At 41.8% G+C, this 21,804-nt stretch overlaps 2 protein-coding genes across 3 annotated transcripts; one reads left to right on the forward strand and one right to left on the reverse strand.

Moving 5' to 3' along the window:
• Positions 1 to 910: 910 nt before the first annotated feature.
• Positions 911 to 9,755, forward strand: rcn1 (reticulocalbin 1, EF-hand calcium binding domain). Its single transcript, XM_068730692.1, has 6 exons — positions 911 to 1,392; positions 2,228 to 2,421; positions 2,529 to 2,707; positions 4,716 to 4,776; positions 5,256 to 5,455; positions 5,707 to 9,755. The coding sequence occupies exons 1-6, from the start codon at positions 1,172 to 1,174 to the stop codon at positions 5,812 to 5,814; spliced, it is 963 nt and encodes a 320-aa protein (XP_068586793.1). The 5' UTR covers positions 911 to 1,171; the 3' UTR covers positions 5,815 to 9,755.
• Positions 9,756 to 13,428: 3,673 nt separating this feature from the next.
• wt1b (WT1 transcription factor b) lies at positions 13,429 to 21,397 on the reverse strand. 2 transcript variants are annotated; one of them, XM_068730834.1, is made up of 9 exons: positions 20,639 to 21,397; positions 18,398 to 18,520; positions 17,490 to 17,589; positions 16,055 to 16,135; positions 15,450 to 15,555; positions 15,196 to 15,346; positions 14,886 to 14,975; positions 14,325 to 14,408; positions 13,429 to 14,149 (listed from the first exon to the last, which is right to left on the reverse strand). In XM_068730834.1, the coding sequence occupies exons 1-9, from the start codon at positions 21,054 to 21,056 to the stop codon at positions 14,028 to 14,030; spliced, it is 1,275 nt and encodes a 424-aa protein (XP_068586935.1). In that variant the 5' UTR covers positions 21,057 to 21,397; the 3' UTR covers positions 13,429 to 14,027. The 2 variants fall into 2 exon arrangements, with proteins under 2 accessions (XP_068586935.1, XP_068586934.1); XM_068730833.1 differs by having other exon boundaries at positions 14,316 to 14,408.
• Between the last annotated feature and the right edge of the window lie 407 nt (positions 21,398 to 21,804).

Below are 21,804 nucleotides of genomic sequence, written 5' to 3' on the forward strand. Positions count from 1 at the left end.
CAAAATGGCAACTGTGACAATGGCTTATAGCACTGGTTAAGCAAAAACATCCTAAACTTCCTAATCACTTTCCTACAGTCCATAAATGTAAACACCACAGGTTAGCTACTTCTGTGGAGCCAACTAAATGGGCTCAGACTCAGCAGCTATTATTATGTATCCAAGTATCATACACTCAAATGTTGCAACAGCTTTTTCCCCCCTGACAGAAATCAAACATTAGGCTACATTTTCGCTCACTCTTTAGATGATGTAATGTGCTTTTAAGTAACGTTTGTATCGCAGTATATCATTACCATTTATGTACTCAGTATTCACTTTATTTAGTAAAAAGAAAAGACACCTATGCTTCAACACACACAAACACTGACTGAACACAGGACTTTCTGGGAGACACCTACAATATTTTCCAGGTGCCCTGTTGTTTGTTTGTTACAGTTTCAACAACGTCCAGCTTTGTTTGATACATTACAAACTACAGCAGAGACAAGACTCTACAGGGTTGCATATTTGTGGGTGACGTTGCATAATGAAAGCAATGGGGGCTTGAACCCTGTTTATACGTGCACATACCTGTACGCTAGACACATTTACACACAGCCACACCATCATGGCGGGTGCATACTGGTACGAGTGGGAACACACCATGATAAAGAAATAAACAGCTCTGCAGGGTGCAAACCTGTAACAATGTCGTATTTTCCCTCCTTACTGGTTTCAAACGGACCCGTACTGACGCCACAGTGAACTGAGTTTGCGCGTCAGCGTGCAACGTGGCGCCTGAATCCCTCTCGTGTTACCGACATCCCGTGGACCAATGGCAGGGCTCCTGTCAACGGTGAGGCTGGGCCTAGCTTGAAACGGACACTGTGATTGGCTGTACGTAAGGCGGCAGAAAATCACTGTTTGGTTGCATCGCTCCTTCAGAAAAAGTGGGACAGGATTGCCTAAATTCGTTTAGGTCCGTAGGTGTTCTCAGTGGACCTGTGTGCAGGTTTGGTTATTGCGCAGCTGCAACATTGTTGCACACCACTGCTGAAGAGAGGACGAAAGGTTGATTTGGGTGAGCACGAGCAGTGGAAGTGGCTACACAGCCGCTTGCTCATTGTGCATAGTAGTGTCACTGGCCTGTTTAGAAACAACTGGGAACCTCCAGCTTCATCCCCGACTGATGGACGTCTTCAGCTTCATGTGCGCTGCGCTTCTGTGCACTGTTGAGGTGCACGGTAAGCCAACGTTAAGGAAAGACAGAGTTCTTCATGACACAGAATTGGCCAGGCCAGCCCTTGAAGACAACAAAAGCTTCCAATACGACCATGAGGCCTTTCTTGGGAAAGAGGAGGCCAGGACATTTGACCAGCTCACTCCCGAGGAGAGCAAGGACAGGCTTGGGTAAGGACATGTCAATACTCTGACACATGAGCTGACTTTGATACCAGTCTTGGTGTTATTGTCACGTGCTCGTTTGAGCCTTTTGTTTTTGTAAATCACGCACTTTTCTCCTAACGGGGTCTGTTGCGTGTAACTGTTCAAGCTAAGGACATTAAAATTTAACATGAGCACAAGTGCCTGAGAAAGATGTGCATGCCAGCAAATCTACAAGGCTATATAAAACTGTGCATTATTGCGCCACCAGCACTAGTCGCACACACTGCTATAGAGTTAATTGCTCAGCCGAAATCTTAATTATACATCGTCATTAAAGAACCATTTGTAAGTGGTGAAGTTCGAGTACAGTCGCGTTGCGGTACATGGTCTTCACGTAGAGCTGCTGCCACTTACTGCAGTGTATAGGCCTACACTTCATGTGCTACGTGGTTCTGTTTGTGTGCTTCAAAGTGGTTCTTTGTGTGTTTTTTTGCCACTGCCTGGTTGACAAGTTGGCACCATGTAACACACGTTGGCTAAATAGGCTTACCCTCTAAAAAACAGCTTCCTGTGGTGTTGAGAGTGGGAGGACCCCTGTAACATCACAACGTGGCACACTAGGTCTAAGAATACAGCTACACTGCATTCTTCACTAATAGGGGTTTGCCTGCTTCTCCCTACTGGAGTAGTCTCATTGATGCCACGTCCCTTTTATAGTAAAAGTGGTGCAACCAAATATGTATTTATTTGTTTTGTCTCCTGACTGCTTGTAAGAATAATAGCTCAGTGTTGAGAGGTCATTAAAAGTATATCTGATAACTAACAAATGCTCCCTGTCTTTTATTCTCTTGCCTTACAGTAAAATAGTGGGCAGGATAGACGGTGACGCAGATGGCTACATCACCACAGCTGAACTCAAGGCTTGGATAAAACGTGTCCAGAAGCGTTACGTTTATGAGAATGTGGCAAAGGTGTGGACGGACTATGATCTCAACAAAGACAACAAGATTTCGTGGGATGAGTACAAGCAAGCCACGTACGGATACTACCTTGGTATGTGTGTTTTTTGTTCACTCTACGTCATTTTGTTTTTAATGTACAGTATTAAAGTAGCTATTTATATGTGTGACAGTAAGCTGATTTGAATTCCCCCTCTTTAGCCAACCCGGAGGAGTTTGAGGAAGCCACAGACCAGTTTAGCTTCAGGAAGATGCTCCCTCGTGATGAGAGGAGGTTTAAAACGGCTGATCTGGATGGGGACCTGGCAGCAGACAGAGAAGAGTTCACATCCTTCCTCCACCCTGAGGAGTTTGAACACATGAGGGATACTGTGGTTCTGGTGAGCTCCCTGTAACCACATGGTTATTATATGTGTAATTAGAAATGAGCATTAAGCACAGTGTTAGACATTCAGATTTGCATGTTGGAAAAAATAGAATTCTTTTGAATTTGAGTTGTGCAATTTCATCCACTAAGATATGTTCTTTAATTACAGGAACAGATTTGATTTTCTAATCCATGTCTTTTATCTGATGGGCCACTTGGATGAATGTGCTACACCTTCATGAAATTTTAACTGGGCCAGGGAATGATTGACTTTCTGTATTTTTTTTGGAACAGGTCCAGTGGGACGGACCAACTGTCCCATTTAAGACTCGATCTTTAAATATAAATTTGGCTTCATGGAACAGTTGCGTGGCAAATGTTAGCAGTGATGCACTATGCTGCTCTGTTCATAAAAGTTGTACCACCCATTTGACAGAGTTAATAATTCATCTCTCATTTTTGTGACATCATCGAATGTTACCAACTGTTCATCCAGTATGTTCACTGATTGTGGTGAATCTGGCTAAAGCTACAATATTAAGAGGTTAAGCTCCTTTTTTTTTTTTAACACAGATCTTTCACACAACCACACCACACCACAACGAGTGATTGGTGGTTAATGTGGTCATACGAGGAAAGGAAATAAAGAGACGCTTTAGAAAGGACATGACTGTAGGATACCAGGAAAGGTCACTAATGGAGCTTGTAGTGCAGGTTCAGCCAGGAACACAAGGTCATCTCACTGAGTGCCAACTGTGCACCTACACACTCATTCACATAACAGAGGACTCTGTTTAAATGTTCCGCTTCATATCTACCTGCTGCTATCTGCTTTCAGAGGCCAGAGACCTCCACTGCATTACACTGTAAACCGAACAAACACTAATAGGTTTCCTTTTTTTCTTGTATGGCTTCCGCAGTGTCCCAGAGGAACATCACGGTAGTTTGGAGTGGCATATTCCATAAAGTCTTTGTATTGCTTTAGTTTAGTGCACCTCCTAAAAACACGGTATGGTTCGCCTTCATGTCGCCACAGAGTCTCCTACGTAGATGTAGGTTGCTTACCGACCTGCTGCTTTTGATGCGGTGTTATGAAGAACCATAGATTCTTCCATCTAAAATGTCTTAATACTCAGGAGCTAGTGGTAGTAAATTGCGTGTATATTTGGTCACCATTTTGATCAAACATTTTGGTATTTAACTCCTACTCTAAAATGTGCTTTTCATGTACAGTGTTGAGCTTCCTCTGCTCTACATTTATGTTTGTCCAGGTTAATTATTGTATGCCATGTGAAAGATCTCTTGCACTGTCAGAGGTTACAGAGGTCCATACTCGTCTATAGGTTTTTTATTTTCTATGAATATATCCTTTCTTGTTTACACGCAACCTTTCACAGGATAAGCGGGTGTAGAAAACGGGTGAATGGAGGTTCTTGTTTGTTATTAGTCAGCTATTAGACTACAGAAGCTACATGACTGTTAATCATTCAGTATGTTTCAGCGAAGGCATCTCACCTGTAGGTGATGCATACAGTGATTTCAATCTGTGTAGCTGCGTGTGTGTTGTGCCAATATGCATTGCTGTGTGTGTGTGTGTGTGTGTGTGTGTGTGTGTGTGTGTGTGTGTGTGTGTGTGTGTGTGTGTGTGTGTGTGTGTGTGTGTGTGTGTGTGTGTGTGTGTGGTAATGATCAGCTCACACGGCAAGCCTTTAAGTAACCGTTCAGTCAAATTCACACTCTGTCAAATCCAGGATGTGAGAAAGAAAACCATCTACGAGGGCTTTAAAGTGAGTGTTTGCTAAAGTGTAAATCATCTTTTAATGTGGCTCTTATCGGCAGGGAACCCTGTCCTTCGTTCTTTGTCGTGTCAGTCTGCCAGCCCAGCTGTAAGCTGCCCCTCATACCTCCCCTCTTCTTGCCTGGGGCAACATGTTTTTCTTTTATTACTCAAAGTGAGAGTTCCACAAATGTTGACCCTTGTGCCTCCCTTTTATGGTATCATTAACTTATTCTATATGCAGGAAACCCTGGAGGACATTGACAAGAACGGAGACGGACACGTGGATGAAGATGAGTATATTGGTAAGTTTAAGCAGTACATTGAAATGAATGAGGTTACATTAATTAAGCTTAATTAACACTTAACATTTGATAGCAACATGCAATATAACCACACCGTAAAATCCTTAAAAGGGCCACAACAGGCTAGTTGTCACAGACACAGGACAATACAGGTCTGTATTGTCCTGTATTAGCATTTATTTATGGCAAAATCCATTACTTTTTTGATTTTCACCCACTTTGAAGGTGCATATATGTGCCTTAGAGTTTTGTTCATTTATGGTTTTTGCATTCCAGGTGACTAGTTTCTGGATGTTGTGAGTTGACCTGAGGAAGGAATCAGAGATATGTTTGTTGCATGTGAAATATGTCTGACCACTATTGTTGCCATTTAAGTAGGGATCACAGAAGTATATTTAAGGTGTCTATCGATTCTTTAACTGCCAACATTGACTTGAAACAAAATGTTTTACTTCCATTGTCTTCCTTTGCTGTTTCAGCCGACATGTTTGCCCATGAGGACGGGGGTCCGGAGCCGGACTGGATCAAGACCGAGAGGGAACAGTTTTCGGACTTCCGAGACTTGAACAAAGATGGTAAAATGGACCAGAACGAAATCCGCCACTGGATTATGCCACAAGACTACGACCATGCCCAAGCTGAGGCCAGACATCTGGTGTATGAGTCTGACCAGGACAAGGTGCGTAGTTTCATCTGCATCAACATGGTTAAGATCCATTTCCTGTCATCTGTTTGTGTATGAGGTCTTTCAGTGCGCACTAAAATTCCACACAAATAAAAACTTTGTGGGTGCAACTTTAATTTGATAATCATTGCTATGGCCTTAAAATGAGAAAAACAAAATGTTCTGTTTTTTTGTATAGTTTGATATGGATATTGTTGTAGAATAAGGCTTACTTATGTTGTAATTCCCCTCTCCTCCCTCCTCAGGACCAGATGCTGACCAAAGAGGAGATCCTTGAAAACTGGAACATGTTTGTGGGAAGCCAGGCCACAAACTACGGGGAGGACCTCACCAAGAACCACGATGAGCTCTGAGCTCTCAGTGCAGTTTCTGACGTGTGTGTGTGTGTGTGTGTGTGTGTGTGTGTGTGTGTGTGTGTGTGTGTGTGTGTGTGTGTGTGTGTGTGTGTGTGTGTGTGTGTGTGTGTGTGTGTGTGTGTGTGTGTGTGTGTGAGTGAGTGTGAGAGGGTTGGTGAGCATCTTTGTCTTCAAAGACCAAATGAGACTCTTGCACCACCTCCCATCTCCGCAACCACCACTCCATCCTTTCCTCGTAGTAGTGGGACAGATGTCAGAGTGTTGGATTGTGAGTCAACACTGTAGATGCCAAACAAGAGGAGGGGTATGGGTCGGTCGTACCACTAACACTATGGGTCCGTCTCGGTTCCGTTTCTGACATTCAGGAGCAAAGCCGGACACAGTGGACTTACTCTTCATCGACGGTGCCTTCCAGCCGCATCGCCGGCTTCACTGCCTCAGAGATCTGTGTAGATAGTCTTTAATAAAACCTGTCAAAACTGAATGCAGAGCTTTAGGTGAATTGTAATATACAAGAACAGTTAATGTGAAACTACAGCGCAAAACATTTATTCAGATTTTATTTATTTATCCAATCTCTTCTGTACTTCAAGCTTGAGAGGAATACAGTGATTTTGATTCACAAATTATGTTTCTTTGTTTACAGTTTCCTGGCCACATCATTTTAATGATTTGTTGTTTTTGTGTTAGTTAAGTGCTAAGAAATGTTTATTAACTGACAATTAATGGCATGGTTTTTGCACGTGTTTGGATTAAGTGTAGCCTGTGAAATATATTTTGTTTCATACTAAGTTTGAAATGTATTTATTGGTATACTTAGGCCAACAGTATGCTCCATGTTAAGTTTCATTTTCATATTTGAGCTTCTTCCTTTTACAACTGTCTATTTTATTTAAGGTTGTTTTTTTAGTACTGTGTTGGTTTTAATACCAAAACTCCACCTGTTGCATCACTCTGAGGTCATTTTGTATTAGATGTACCAAATGTATTTACACTGCATTTGGCATTGTATATACAGTATAAACATGGTGTTTTGTTTTTAAATCAAATGTTCTATATTTCTTAATGGGTACTTTGTATGATAAGTGCATAGAACTATGCAACTCATGAAAAGATCCAATTATGACCAGAATTTGTAATTTTAGTCAAATTAATGTCACTCACCCTTTTTTCTCTTTTTCATCTTTTTCTGTTGTGCTTTGTTGTCCCAAACCTCATTGTCTTCATAGTCCACAACATACATGGGCACAAACACATCAATATGTCTCCTTTTCCACACTGCACATGCTCATGAATTGTGTCAAGATAAATACAAATATTTTGTGTTAAGCTGCAAAGCATAATCATCGAATTTGTTATTTCTCTTTTGAGTATTGCTGTTCAAGGATAGAAATCTGCATGCATCTATCCCTTTAAGCTCGTAGCTTAAAGGGATAGTTCAGTATTTCGTGAAAAGCACTTGTTTTCTTGCTTGGAGTTAAAAAAAAGAAAGAAGATTAGTACAGCCAGCAGTTGGATGACTGGTATTGATCTCCTCACTTAACTCTGGGTAAGAAAGCAAATAAGTTTATTTCCCAATATGAACAATTCCTTTAATCAAGTATTTTACCTTAGTGGATAGACAGTATCTATCTAATACCACCCTACAATGCAGGTAAAGTAATAGCGTAGCCTTATATGAATCTGTTTCGTTATTTGGTAGTCCTTTTCTCTTTTGGTTCTCTTAGCACTTCCTCTGTGTGTGCTTGAAGTTTCACAGGCATACTGTATCTCAAGGAGCTATATCGGTATTAGGCCATTCAAATGTTCAAGTTTGCTTTGGACTATTGACTCATTTTAGTCATTTTTTCAGTCATTGTTTATTAAGAACAAGCGGATGCTGTTAACACTTCTCATGACTAGTTGCAGTCTGCAGACTTGCAGCAGAGACAGAGTTAAGCTGACTTGCTGTTGCTGCTGGCTGTTGCAGTAAAACTCTGAGATGTAACTGAGAAAGCAGCAATGCCACCCAGCCTGTCCCCTCTGCTTGCTCATGTGGAACATATGGATATATGTGTGCCAGTTAGCAAGACAAGTCAAGCGGGACCAATGCGATAAAGCTCATTAGGAACAAGGGACAGGGCGATGTACGTGTGGGATGTGTTATTCTGTTGTGATGTAGAGCCTTCCTCAAACACTGTCAGACCATGACTGCAAGAAGACAAAAATGTCTGGAAAGCTATTCAGCTCTGACTTTAATATAAATTTCTTTGACGTTTTCCAGGTTTAGATAACTTTTTGAGAGGACGACATGACAATAACAATCTTTATTTCATATAAATTTGCAGAAATAGGTTACCATATTCTGGCGTGGCTCCACTTGTGCAGCTTCATCCAAGAATACAGATTTGTTTTCAGATTAATTCCTTCTTTGTTCATCCGACAAAAAGCTCCGGGTCTGAGGAACATTCAAAGTGGAGGTGTTGCCTGTGGTGTTGGAAGTTTTTTGTTATTTTTGGTCTTCATAATGTCTATTGGATAATCAAATGTTTGCTCTGTTGCCTTTCTAAAGAGTGTGGGGTCAGTCTTGCGTCATGCATTTGAATAATTGGGAGGCCTAAAACACTAAGTAGCTCAATGTACTTCCTCCAAATAGCATATGAGGTTTGTCATGTGTCAGGGTGCATCTGTAAGTCTGCGCCAGTGTCTGAGTGAAGGTGGATGAGTATTAGTGGTGCACGCAGATGTAAAAGAACCAAATGTGTGTTTGCCTGAGCAAGATGGGGGCACATGGGCTATCTGTGCAGCCTGCCTCGCGGTCATGTTTAACAGCCTGCCCCTCCTGTTTATGATAGGTTCCTAATCATTCACACTGGGGGAGTGTGTGTACAGTAATGCCTTCAGACAGCTCTCATATGAGTGTCTGCGTAGATCAACCCCTCGCCACTGATAATAATGAGCCCTCTGGGTGAGAACAGGGTGGAAACAGTGGGAGAGGAGGGTCATAAAGTGTAGAATATTAATGTCTAAAAAGGCCCCCAGTATAATTTTCACTTAGTCTTGCATCTCCTTTTGAGAGTTTTTTTTCATAGTACACTGCTATTTCCATATCAGCAATTAACAGCAGCAAAGCCATAATGACTACTACAGTTAAACTGCCTGCATAATAAACTATACAGTGCATTCTCCCTTCTACTCCCCTGCTCTTCCTGACTCTTGTCATCACGATGTCCTATTTTTAAGCTGCATAAATCCGAGTTCCCTCGTTTTTGTCTTTCATCTCTTGTGTTTGTTCCTTGTGCCCTGGGGAGTTCTGGCCCACTGTGTTGTTTGTAATGATCTTTGGGACATCTGAACCATCCTGTGCTGATGCTTTCATAACAGGCGTTCGACCCATTATATAATAACATGCATAATGGCAAAACAACGGTACAATCTCAGTTCATTATCGAGCTGTTTAGACAAAACATTTATTATTTACCAATCTGAATGGCTGAACTTTATATGTTTCTTTGCCTTAACATGACAGCTCGAGGGACAGGCTTTCCCATTGTCTTCTCAATGGAAGTCAGATCACAGTTTGTATTGCTGAAACTGCAGTGAATAAGCCAAGTGCATGCTTTGACTGCACACAGAAGAACTTGTATATGATATATAACATTTAGAATAATATCATTTGTATTGCTATTATTGCTATCACCGTCATAATTAGTTACTACTTGCTAATGTGTATATATAGTTTAATGAGGTCCTCTGTCATTTTTCTGTGAATTAAGCAGTTTTACCAATCTAAAGGGAGGACTTTTCTTCCTACAGCCAAAAAGGTATCTTAAAGGCTGACTCCAGTTCTTCATGTTCCTCAAACAATTATGTTTCAATGGTCAAAAATCTTTTATTTTATTCCTGACAGTGTGAAATAATCAGTCTTTAGACCGTCATGTAGGAAATAAAAATGTATGGAAAATATAATAGAACAGTAAATCAATTTTAAAAATCCAAATGATGAGAAAACATTCACTCTCTTTCTGGTGTGTGGTGGAGGGGCTACATTTGGTGAACTTGGACCTTTGACCTCAGCCTTTCTAAAATGTTGGCGACAGACCATTCCTTCTGTGTTTGTGCAAGTTGTGTGATTGTATGTGCGTGTCATGTTGAATGTAGGCTAATTCAGCGCCTCGCATGTTTCTACTTCTGGACAATGAAGCTTGAAGGAATCCATCAATCTTTAATGACATGTCGGAGAAAGTCTTTATCCCTCCTCTCGCCCATCACAGGACTCTACTCCTCCTAGTGGTGATGAAACAGAACAAGAGGCAACTTATTCTCGTTTTAACAACCGCACTTGTGCTCGTCTATCATCATGAGTTTTTATGTGCCCATCAACGTAGAGTAGATATGGAATCGGCCATTAATGACTACACAATTAGAGAGAAGGCTTTAAAGAGCGATACATTTCAATTTAGGAACCATAAACCTAGTGAGTTGGTAACTAATTGTAACTGCTTCTGGAGTAATGGGAGCCCTTTGGACTGAGGTCAGGATGACTCAAAATCAGTTTCAAACAGCTTTTACGCAGCTGCTTCGCTGCTTTAGTTGCCCACTCATTCTGGCAGGCCACTGCATATCTTATAATGATATATGCAGAGAGAAACTTTTCAAGTTTTAATTAAAAGACGGGCAAAGTGGCCCACAATGTAGTAGTTTTGGACTTCATGACAGTGAGGGTGGAGACAATGCTATCCAAGTGAGACTGATATCTTTGGACAAAACGCCTCTCTCGCTCCATTTGTTTCCTTTCTCTGGTCGTCTCTCCCCATGTCCCAGCATCTGGATACCTTTGGGATGGAGGGGAGGAGAGGGGAGACGTGGCCTTGTTTCATCCCTCCCGTCCCGCTGTTCCCCAGGGGGGCTTGGGTTGGTTTGTGATCTTGTGTCTCACATGATAGAGACACATCTAATCCTGTTAGGCGTTAATTTCTTCCAGTGGAATAGAGGAGACAGCAGGAGGGAGAAAAGAGGAGAAGATGAAAGACGGAAAGGTTGAGGAGAGAGGGGAATATTTAAAAACACTCTATTTGCTGGCCCACATATTGGTTTTGGGTTAGAGTATAGTACATATACATGTGTGTGTTTGTGTTTCCGTGTACCCTCATGGGATCTTCCCGGCTGTTGCCTGCATATCTGACTCAAGGTGTTTTCCCCTCACTGTCTTTATGTATCTGCTACATCTCTGCTCCCTGTGTGAGAAAGTTTACCCTCTAAGCCCCATCTGAGCTCCAGGCCCCCAAGGCTTCTGCATTCCCAAAGCTCCTACACACCGGAGCCCCTCAGGCTGCCTGCTTTACCACAGGGAATACCCCCAAGAACCCCTAGGCCCCTCAGACTGTGAGGAGCAGCAGCTCTGCACAAGAGAGCTAGCCCGAGGGGAGGGGGGATGCTGTCTGGGAATACAACTAAGAACATGCTTCACTAAACATTTGAACTGTTCTTGACAGCGCCTCCTGTTGGTGTAGCACTGTTTTTGCATGCAGGCCTCCTTGTAGCCCCGTTTAGTTTCCTCTCTGGGGCCTTGACCTTGTTAACAATCCCTTGGGGCTCATAGAGGCCTCCGTGTGCTACATGTGCATTGACCTTTCCTGCTCCCGTAGGTTAAATAATGTCTTTTTGACCCAAAGAAACACAGACGGAGCTTTATAATATTGTTGGATGCACCTGGGACTTCCCTGAATCACTTATTGACAATAATATCACACCTTATCAGACCAAGTAAATTAAAAGACTCGATAGAATGGAGAAAGTCAAGGTTGGAACTTGCATATATGGAATGAACTGTGCTTGTTTCTTGGCTTTCATTGTGACAGTGAGGTTAAATCACACTTGCATTCAAAAAGAAAGCTTTTGTATGGGGTTGCACGTGGATATGGAGGCTGTGAAGCTAGCAGGCCTGCTGTCCTACAGATGTCTTGGGCTGTGCGTTACCAGGTGTGCGTCACCTGAGATTACCCACGCTGACACCCCTTAAAGGCAAACAGCCAGAAGTACAGCTGAGGGGGCATCTGGTGGCGTGTGTGCATGCAAGTGTGTATGCGTGTATATATGTGTGTGTGTTCATGCATTCAGATTGGTGGTAACGTTTGGCAGAATGGGACTGAGTGTGGTGTTTTTTGTTTGTGGTGTTATCAGATACTTTCTCCCACTATCTCTGATCAGAAACACTCTATTGAAGGAATGTAGATCAGGGAGATCCATGTAGGATTCTTTGAATGTGTGTGATAATGATGGCAGTAATGTTTGAGGATGTTTAAAGCATAGGTTCCTCACGCACCACACAGCCTTGGCAGTCTCCAGTTAAGAGTGAACTGGAGTGAGTAAAATGTTGAACTCCGCTGTTCCTCTGATCTTCCTCTTCCTCCTGGGGCCCCTGCAGAGAGAGAACAAAGAGAAGCCGTTCTTAATCAAAGTGCTTTGGATTAAGAAGCTGAAAAAAACAGATCACAGAGATACTTCTTCGTAGCCATTTAGTGAATTGGAAAACAACCCGAATCACCACTTCATATGAGTCTGTGACCCTGAAATAGCAGAACGGCATTTTAATCTTTCCGTTAGTTTGGAAAGTGTCAAGATCTGTTATGGAAATAAAAGCAGCAATGCAGAAGCAGATGTGTGTACGTACTGTACATGTGTTTATGAGTTTGAGAGAATGCCTTCAGTGAATGTATGCCGTGGTTTCTATGTGTGAACATGTAGCCAACAGCTAAATATACCATGTGCGTGTTTACATTGCTTTTCCAGGTATGTGACATCATTAGCCCACAGAGCCATGCAGCTGCTCTATTCTTCATACATTGAGTCATATTTTATTAACCTACCTGCTGTAGCTGAATCATCTCATCTCCTATAGACTTGACACACAACTCCATCCACATCATGTATATTTGATGGGGCAGGGCATGCTCTGAAAGCGCCTTCCTGTTTCTCACTTTCGTTGATTTTAACATATTTATTGTGGCCACTCAGGGCAAGACTGGTGTGAATATGTACTATATGAAAAATGAAGTGTAAGAGTGAAAGCAGTACTATGGGGTCAGTCACACTCCAGTACTCACAGCTCAAGTCCCATCAGCTGGACTGAAAAGGCTGATACTGCCATCATGTGGCTCACTGATGAAAAATGCCATACCAACTGGAGGATATTATTGACAATTGGGACTTTAATGTGTGTGCTTTTGTGTGTGTGTGTGTGTGTGTGTGTGTGTGTGTGTGTGTGTGTGTGTGTGTGTGTGTGTGCGTGCGTGCGTGCATGTAGGGGCCCAGCTTATGTAGAAGGGGCAGTCAGTGAAGTACAGCCAGCTGACACTGAGGTATGTGTCTTTTCTAATGAGATTTACTGGGCTCCAGATGTTCCTAGTTATGAAGATGTGTGTCAGAGATTTAGGAGGGTGAGACCTGCACCCTGTCAGAGTTGCAGCTGGGTGCTGTTTTACTGTCTGTCACCCCCCTCATCCCCCACCACCACCACCACTCATAGGTGGCCTCTTAACCTGACAACACCAACACCTCTTCTCTTTCTCACTCACTAACACACACACACACACACACACATACTAGCACACACTCTTATAAGACAACAACGTGAATCAACATTTTATGAACTTAGAAAAAACATAGAAAATACAAAAGGAATGTCTATAAATGTAAGCAAATACACCACATATGTACAAAGCAATTTAGAGGGTATATATACTGTAAGAATATTAAGATTTTCACATTTCCCAAATCAAAAAATCTTAATTTAATTGACAAAAAAAGACACATTGTCTATTTCCTAAATCCAGTTTACATTGTCCAGCACATTTTTAAGGTGACACAATTTTAACAATAAAAAAGAAGCCAGTGCAAGTGTACTAATATTATCCAAAAGAGTGTATCAACATTTTCCTCATCTGACATAAAAACAATCTTCTTCTTGGCTCAGGATTACTGTGGCATTGTACCCTCTCAGTCTGAGTTTTTAAGTCAAATAACCAGAACTAGTTCTAGTCGAGGTGCATCAGGAAGATCTGGGGTTCATCAAAGTGTCTGTCTGAGTGGCTGGCAAAGGGAGGCATCAGCTCGGCTCACCACTTCAGTGAGTCTGGCAAGGCACCATAACCGCTGACCAGGCTCCAGCGTCCTCCTCCACTGGCTGGCACGACATAATGTCACCTTCCTCTTCGTCCTCCTCTCGCTGCTCAGATGGCAGGCTGCAGCTTGGTCAGGTTCCTCTGGTGCATGCTGTGGTGGCGCACCAGCTCGTCAGAGCGGGCAAACTTCTTCTGACAGTTGGACCAGCGGCAGGTAAAGGGCTTCTCACCTGACAAGGAGGGGACAAACAAGGAAAGACAAGAGAAATCATTGCTTTAGAGTGAATTCAACTCATGGAATGCAAACTTGTGTTTTGTTGTAAATTAATTAAAGTAAGGTGTGCCAACAAAAAATCTCATTGGGAAAAGAATGGTAGAAAATAAAAGTATACGCACTTGTTTTACCTGTATGAGTCCGAGTGTGCGTCTTAAGATGATCTGACCGTGAAAACTTTCTCTGACAGGTCTCGCACTGAAAGGGCTTCACTCCTACGCAGAGGTGCAAACGGTTTGTTTGTTGAGACAGACATGAGAAGAGGGTGAGGTGAGGGTCAAAAGTTTAAATACACAATGAGATGAGCGATCACTGCAGAGGTTGAAATCATTACACATAAACATTGTTTAGGGAGATTTTACAGTCTAAACATAGTGTTTTTGTTTAGTTAAAAAATTCAAGTCATTTAGAATGCACACATAATAATAAATTGAACCTTTAGTACACTTGTAGTGTCATGTTTTATTATTTTAGCTAGCTGTTACATTTATTTATTGACCTAAAAGTAGTCAAATTAAATACACTGAATCTAAAAACACTTGAATCTGCCTATAAAAGACCCACCTGGTGTTTTAAAGTTTCTTATAATGTGAAAAATTAACCCCCCTCCATTTTTTTAAAACTAAGGTTATGACCTCATTGGTAGCTACGGCCCTGGAGGAAACTCATACAGTAGCTTGACACCGGTGTACCTGTGTGCCTGCGCTGATGTCTCTTTAACTGGTCTGAACGGGAGAATCTGCGGCCGCAGTCTGGGAAATCACACTGGTAAGGCTTCTCTCCTGCAAAATAAACCACCCATATCAATTAGCTTTATCAATCTACTTTTAACACGGCTACACACATTCAAACCTGAGCATAAACACTTGTTTCACCCACAGAATACGGCATCCCTATTTAATCTTTTTTAAACTCGAATTCAACAGCCTGTACGTATTTCTCATTGTAATATATAAAAAACAGCAGCTTGAGGTCTGGGCAGGAAAAGTCAAATCCTCTCACCTGTATGTTTGCGGCCGTGCATCTGCAGATGTGACAGTTTGAAGTATCTCTTGCTGCAGCCAGGATAAGCACAAACAAATGGACGCTTTTCGTTGGCCTCTGATGATGACCTCACAGCTGGTGGAGCAATACCAGCTACGCGTCGAACATCCTTTAGGAAGGAGAAGTCAGAGGGCTTTGTAGTCGAGAAATTCACTTGCATTTATTTATTGTATGTCTGTGTATGTATTGCATGTGTGTTAGCTCTGACTGACCTGAAGTCCTCTGAAGACACCGTGTGTGTGTATGTGGTACTGGGCACTGACGAGCATGGGTGGAGGAGGGGCTGTGGTGTCACTTTCATAGCTGGGTGGATGGCCACTGTCGGGCAGGAGCAAAATTAGATTGATTAATTAAAACACTGAAAAGTGTGAGTGCACAGTTTTATTGAAACAAAAAAATTGATAGATTTGTCAGACAGGCAGTTAGATACGGCTGGTAAACAGATACATACTAAATTGTGTTCATTCAGTCCAAATTAATATAGTCAAGGGTAAAACCACAAAGAGTTTAATCTACATGAGAAAAGTCCCACATTTTATAATCTACATAGCTATCCTTATCACGACTTAACTCAAAGTGCCCTTACTTTGCAAAAAATGTCTTTAAAACATACATTAGAAGCACAAGACTGCACACAAACGCATACATATACATATACACAAACGTGAATACAGACTTCTCCACATCCTGATTTCCCTTGGCAGTAGGCCAACAGCCATCTGGTCAAATCCTCCTCTTCCTCCTCCTCTGCACCACCACAAACATTGGTCAACACTGAAGAATACAGCATGTTATTTCAATTTAAAAAAAGGCTCACCTCTTAATGGAAGATGCCAGGTTGTTCATTTGGTTCCATGTTACACAATCGAGCTGAGATGCCATTTGGTACAGGTTATCACTGAGTGAAAAATACAGCACAGTCATTAGCATTTTACATTTGTGAAAACTAGATTTTCACTCTTTATTTGGTTTGTGACATTTCAAGGCAACAACAAATGTTCAATCAAAGGGTTATAGAACAAGGTCAGCTCTGAGGTTATGAACGATAAAATGTATTTTATTTATGTTCCTGTCATTTCTCTTCCTTTGTAAGGATTATGAAGATGTTTCATTCAATGGAAACTCCAAATTGCTCGCTTATTAACACATCCTGTCCACCCACCACACTCCTCACTGGCTTCATTAAAAAACATGGGCTCAGAGCCATTCTTTACCTTGGCAGATCACACTACCGCATACACACACACACACACACACACACACACACACACACACACACACACGCACACACACACACACATACATACATTTGACAGAAACACACACACTTGGAGATGCAGTTGTGCACTCTGCGGGGGTGAGTGCCTCCGTGCCTAGTACACCATGGACCAGTGCATGACATCACTCTGTCCTCAGTATCATTAAAGGCGGGAACCAGTTTCGGGGGAATTCTGGACGGCATTCCTTGAGAAGTCCTTGAAGGAAGGATCGTGATGGCTCGCTAATCAGCTCTGAGCTATGTTAAACTGTGGAAAGACTCACTGATATCTGACACATATTCACGCTGTGTATGTGAGAGCGTGTGCGTGTGCATGTCTCTGTGTTTGTTTGAGGGTTTCCAGCTCATGCCATAAAGCTCTAACAACAGCAAAGTCTTCCTTCCTCTTATCAAGTGCTGTTCCAGTATTTGGGTTGCACATGTTCCTTTTCTCTAACAACATTCGCAGAGTGGCATTCAAAGAATTTCATCCTAATTTACGCTTTGAGATGTTTTGCATCAAAATGAAAACAAGTTGGAAGCCCATTCAGAGGTTACAACGAGCAGATTCCCAGCCTTAACTACCCCACATCCTCCACTTAACTTTCACTTTCACTCAACTTGTCTCTTTTACTTTTCCCCTCATTTTTCCTCAGGGTAGACTCAGACACATCAGCAGTAGATCGTTCAGTGTTTGTTTTGGCCTGCTGAGCACCAGTGGGCAGCACTTAACCTCAGAACAAATTAGGATTCAGGATCCAGACAGTGCAGAGGCAGACGCAGGGCTCAGCGTAGGATCAGAGGGAGTTCACACTTCTAAAAATTACCAGCAAGTGAGGGAACTGCATGTGGTGTCGGTGGAAAGAATCTCATTAATTGATGAGTGCGGAGTCTGAAAACGTTTGGGAAGAGTGGAATTGTAACAAGAGCGGATTCGAGGTATCAGGAGTCAAATAAAGCAACAATGGGTGCGTGCAGAATCAAATAATTGTACCTGTTGTAGTTTCTCAGCAGCAGAGCTTGGCTGCTCGGACAGGATTCTGATGGATTGTGGCAACCAAACATGGGAGGAGGAGCAGGGTACTGCTGGTCAACTAAAAATACAAAGACAAAAGTTGCTTATTTTCTATCTAAAATGTATTTTCCCAGGAGCTGACATTTAAATGGCTTGTTTTGTCCAACCTCAATTAATCACCACAGAAGACAAAGAAAATAGCCAAATATTCCCACTTTAAGTTTAAATGATTCAATGATTAATCAATTATTGAAATAGTTGATAATTGATTTTGCCAATTGACAAATAGTTTATGTAAATTTCTAGTTTTCAAAGTTCAGGTTTTCATTGCCCTTTAACAGCTTACTATGCAGTATTAAGCTGAAAACTCTCCAACAATGTTCCTGACGAAACATGTTTGTATGTGATGTATATTTCAAGTTCTATTCTTTAGAGCAGACACAGAACACAAACAAATATTTTTTTAAATTAGTATTAAGACATGCATACTTTTTTACATGCATGCACAGACGCTCAGCTCTTCCCTTCAAAGAGAGAACGGGTCAATCAGAAACAGTGGTCCTTTTCAGGTTCATATAGTATATTGGTCCCCAGACAGTTTTTGACATTCCTGCAGAGTCACATAAAGCTGTTTCCTCAAGTTATCATTTCCAAAGTCATTAACCATACGTATGCTTAAAGAGCGAGAGGGAGGCTGTGTTTATGTATGCCTGCGTTTATGAATGCGTGTGCAGACAGAGACGGAGAGAGATGAAGGAAAAATGGAGAACAGTGATTCTGTTGTGATATGAAAAATGATGGGTTACTTATATAACCTTGCTGTGACATGACAGTCTTCCAGTCTGCGAGTCAATTTAGTGAAAAGGCGTCAGGATGTAGACAGTTACCTATGTTGTTTGGCGGTGACAGAGTGTCCTCGTGTTTGAAGGACAGGCTGGAGAGCTGAGGGGTGTGGTGAGACGGAGTGTGACCATAACTGGGATTGCTGTCTAAACCCACTGCTCCATAGCCTAAAAAAAGAAAACAAAGAGAGAAGCAATGGTAAATTGAAATGATCTTATTTGCCTGGTTGAGTCATTAGATTACCATCTCGCAAACAAAGCTTGCAGTATCTGGTCAGTTATCTAAATCCCCCCCCTGGTAATAGCTCTTAGACCCTGCAGGGTTACCACAGAGAGACATTCATCGAACTAGTAAATCCTATTTCCTTGTAACATATCCCCACCATCTATCTTTGGCCTTGTAGTTTCAATATTTATGGCAGGTGAAAAAAGAAATTTGTCAAAAACACCACAGACAGACTGAGATGAGCTACTGGAGAATATGCTCAGTAGAAAAACAAGGTTGAGAAGTAATGAATTGAATGTATGCTTAATAAATTCATTCATTTCTTCATTCATTAACATTTATAAGACAGCAATAAATTGTTTCTTTTTTGAAGGGTAGATGGAAAGTTAAAGAAGAATGTTGTATTTGAAAATGATGATAGAAGCATATGCAACGTGTGTGCATGTTTATTTTACATACACAGCGTAGACAGGTTGCTATGAGTTGCTATGAGTCAGGCCTGTTGAAAAGTTTCTGAAGAAAAATGACTCACAAATTCTTACTTAAATCCCTGCAGCCTGCAGAGCACTACGCTGAGTATTCTATCGCTTCATCAAAAATTACATTCCACTGAGCAAACAAGTAAAGACTCACTGCATACTGACTCTGAAATTCACATCAGCAGACACATCTGAGTAGTGAGCCCCAGTAGACAACAATCAAGCGTTGTTTACAGCAAAGGTAGATAGATCATATCCAGGAAACAGATATCAGGTTTGACTTTAGATTAAGATTCCAGATAAATAACAGTTTAACTCCCTCTTATCTGTTTTGTGCCGATCTATTGGGATTAAAAGATCCCAGAAGTATTGTTTGGAGTACAAAATCAAGCTTAAGATTCACAGTTCATCACTTCAAAATTGTCCACTTAATTCTTAGTTTTTGTTTTAGGAATTCTCCGAGAGAAATACTTCTAAATAAAGGTCTTAACCTAATACGTTTTTCTTTCTTTTTCATTTTTTTTATAGCAGTGGAAGTTGTTTTGCTCAACACAGCACTTGTGGCCAAATGTTTTAAAACATTATTTTTTTGAAGAAAACACAGTCAGTAAGGGTTAAGTTTTTTCAATATAATATAAAATAACACTTGCCCATTCCAATAAAATCTAAACTTTTAAATGTAAAACACCGTCATGTATTTGCAATCATCTGATGAGAGCATTCAGCATCTTTGCCTCCTGTCCTTGGCTAATTTCAATTCACTGGATGAATTAAGTCTCCCTAAGTTAAGTTCCCTACAGCTTGTATGACGACTGCAACATTGACTGTGTCAGCTCAACAGGTTATTTATACATGTGTATTTTTTATTAACTTGGTTGGTATGAATACGCAATACTGGATTACCATTATTGAACCAGTGCTAGTGATATCTGTATATCATTGCTGCTGTTAGACAAGCTCATGCTTTTAAAACGGTCACAGATCTATTGTTAATTGTAGAAAACGATGTGCATGACATTCAAACCTGCAAAGGACTGTGTGTGCATTCAGCATTATAAAATACTTGAAAATACAATGTACTTGAATTTCAGATGGCTGCATAAGAGATACCATTCAAAAGTTTATAACTACTGGCATCGCATTTGACAAATGGACAAAGAGGTAATGCAGTAATAAGACCTGGTGAAACCTTATGAATGATCTACCTGCATATAGTTATAGTCATGCCTAGGTCGTTGTGACTCTGCCAGTGACTGAAAACATTCATTTCTGCTGAAAAGCCCAGTGCAAAGGAACTGTTATAGATGTCTGCCAGAGCATCACCAGAAAGCTGTCACGCTTGTTCCTGACATGGGACAGAATGACCCAGTACAGCACAGAACATCCTGCTAAGACACAACACTGTTGACAACCCCTAAACATGAAGTTACATCATGATCACATGCAGCAGGAAAAACAGAACAAAATCTGGATTTTATTGATTAGTGTGTGAAAACATCTGCTCGTCATGTTTTAGTGCCCTGACATAACATTAAGCTGATGAGAGAAGACAGAGGTGGGACTGGTAATGAGCAGGCTTACCCTGGTTCCTGGGTGCAGGAGGACTGTCCATACAGCCGGGCAGGTAGGTTCCATTAGGAAACATCAGTGGTTGACCTTGAGTTGGCTCTCCGAAGGCCCCAACTCGACAGGGGCCCGAGCCTGTGAACTGGCCCGAGAAGTGCACTGTGAAGGCCCCGAGTCCACAGTGAGGGTCCTCTATTGGATCAGTGGTCCCCCAACCTGGTTCCTGCTTGATGAGGGAGTGGTGGGAGGGCAGGGAGCTGTAGGGAGTGCCAGGGTGGAGGTCCAGCAGCTGGGTCCACTGGCCACCACCAACGGACATCCCACAGCCACCACCAGCGCCCGGTAAGGACGACACAGGAGGTGCTGGAGATAAGAGGGTCAGATCTCGAACATCTGACCCCATTGACATGGCTCCACACGGTTCGGTCAGCATTGGTGAAGGCAGATCGAGACAGTCCAAAGAAGGAGCGATGTTAGTCCGGAGGAAGACACAGCTTAAAAAGTCACACAGTAATAAACTGTAAAGTCTCCTGAAAGTTTAACAAAACATCTAAAAACAATTAACTGAAGAAGCAAACATCAGCGGTCACAACATGCTATAGGAGCCATCTTTCCCACCACAAATCATGAACTGAAGAATCAAAATAAATGCATTAGTGTCGATGACCAAAATGTGCACGCCGAATCTCAAGCTCCCTGGGTATCGGCAGTGGGTTTGGAGTGGGAGTCTGTTAGGGTAACAGTGCCTTGTCCCTCTGTCTCTATAATGTCTGACTTTCCTTACTCTCCTGAAGGCTCAAATACTGCATAACTCATTGGACAGGGGGAGGAGCGAGGGAGGCTGAGAAGGAGATGACTCCCTTGCCTTCCCCCGGTCAGCACAGACTGCACTTCTGCGTAGATTCTGACTAATGTCACATTTGCATGAGCGGGTGTTGCGCTTCATTCTTTGTTCAAGTTCAAGCATTGCTTATATTCAATGTTTGTGTTAGCGTGTATGAATAAGTGTGTGAAAGACGGAGAGAGGTGTTTTTGTTTCATTTCTCTGAAGGACTGTGCTGACAGACTAGAAGCAGTTAAACAGCCACATGAGTATTAGTTAGTAAGTAAAAGACTAGTTGGAAAAAGTTCTCATGTTGTGGATGTCCATGTAAGTGCATATTCTAATTGTAATTAATTGT

The sequence above is a fragment of the Cebidichthys violaceus genome, unplaced genomic scaffold (genome assembly GCF_023349555.1).
Source record: "Cebidichthys violaceus isolate CVI_PGR_0920_01 unplaced genomic scaffold, fCebVio1.0.p SCAF_5, whole genome shotgun sequence".
Lineage (NCBI taxonomy): Eukaryota > Metazoa > Chordata > Actinopteri > Perciformes > Stichaeidae > Cebidichthys > Cebidichthys violaceus.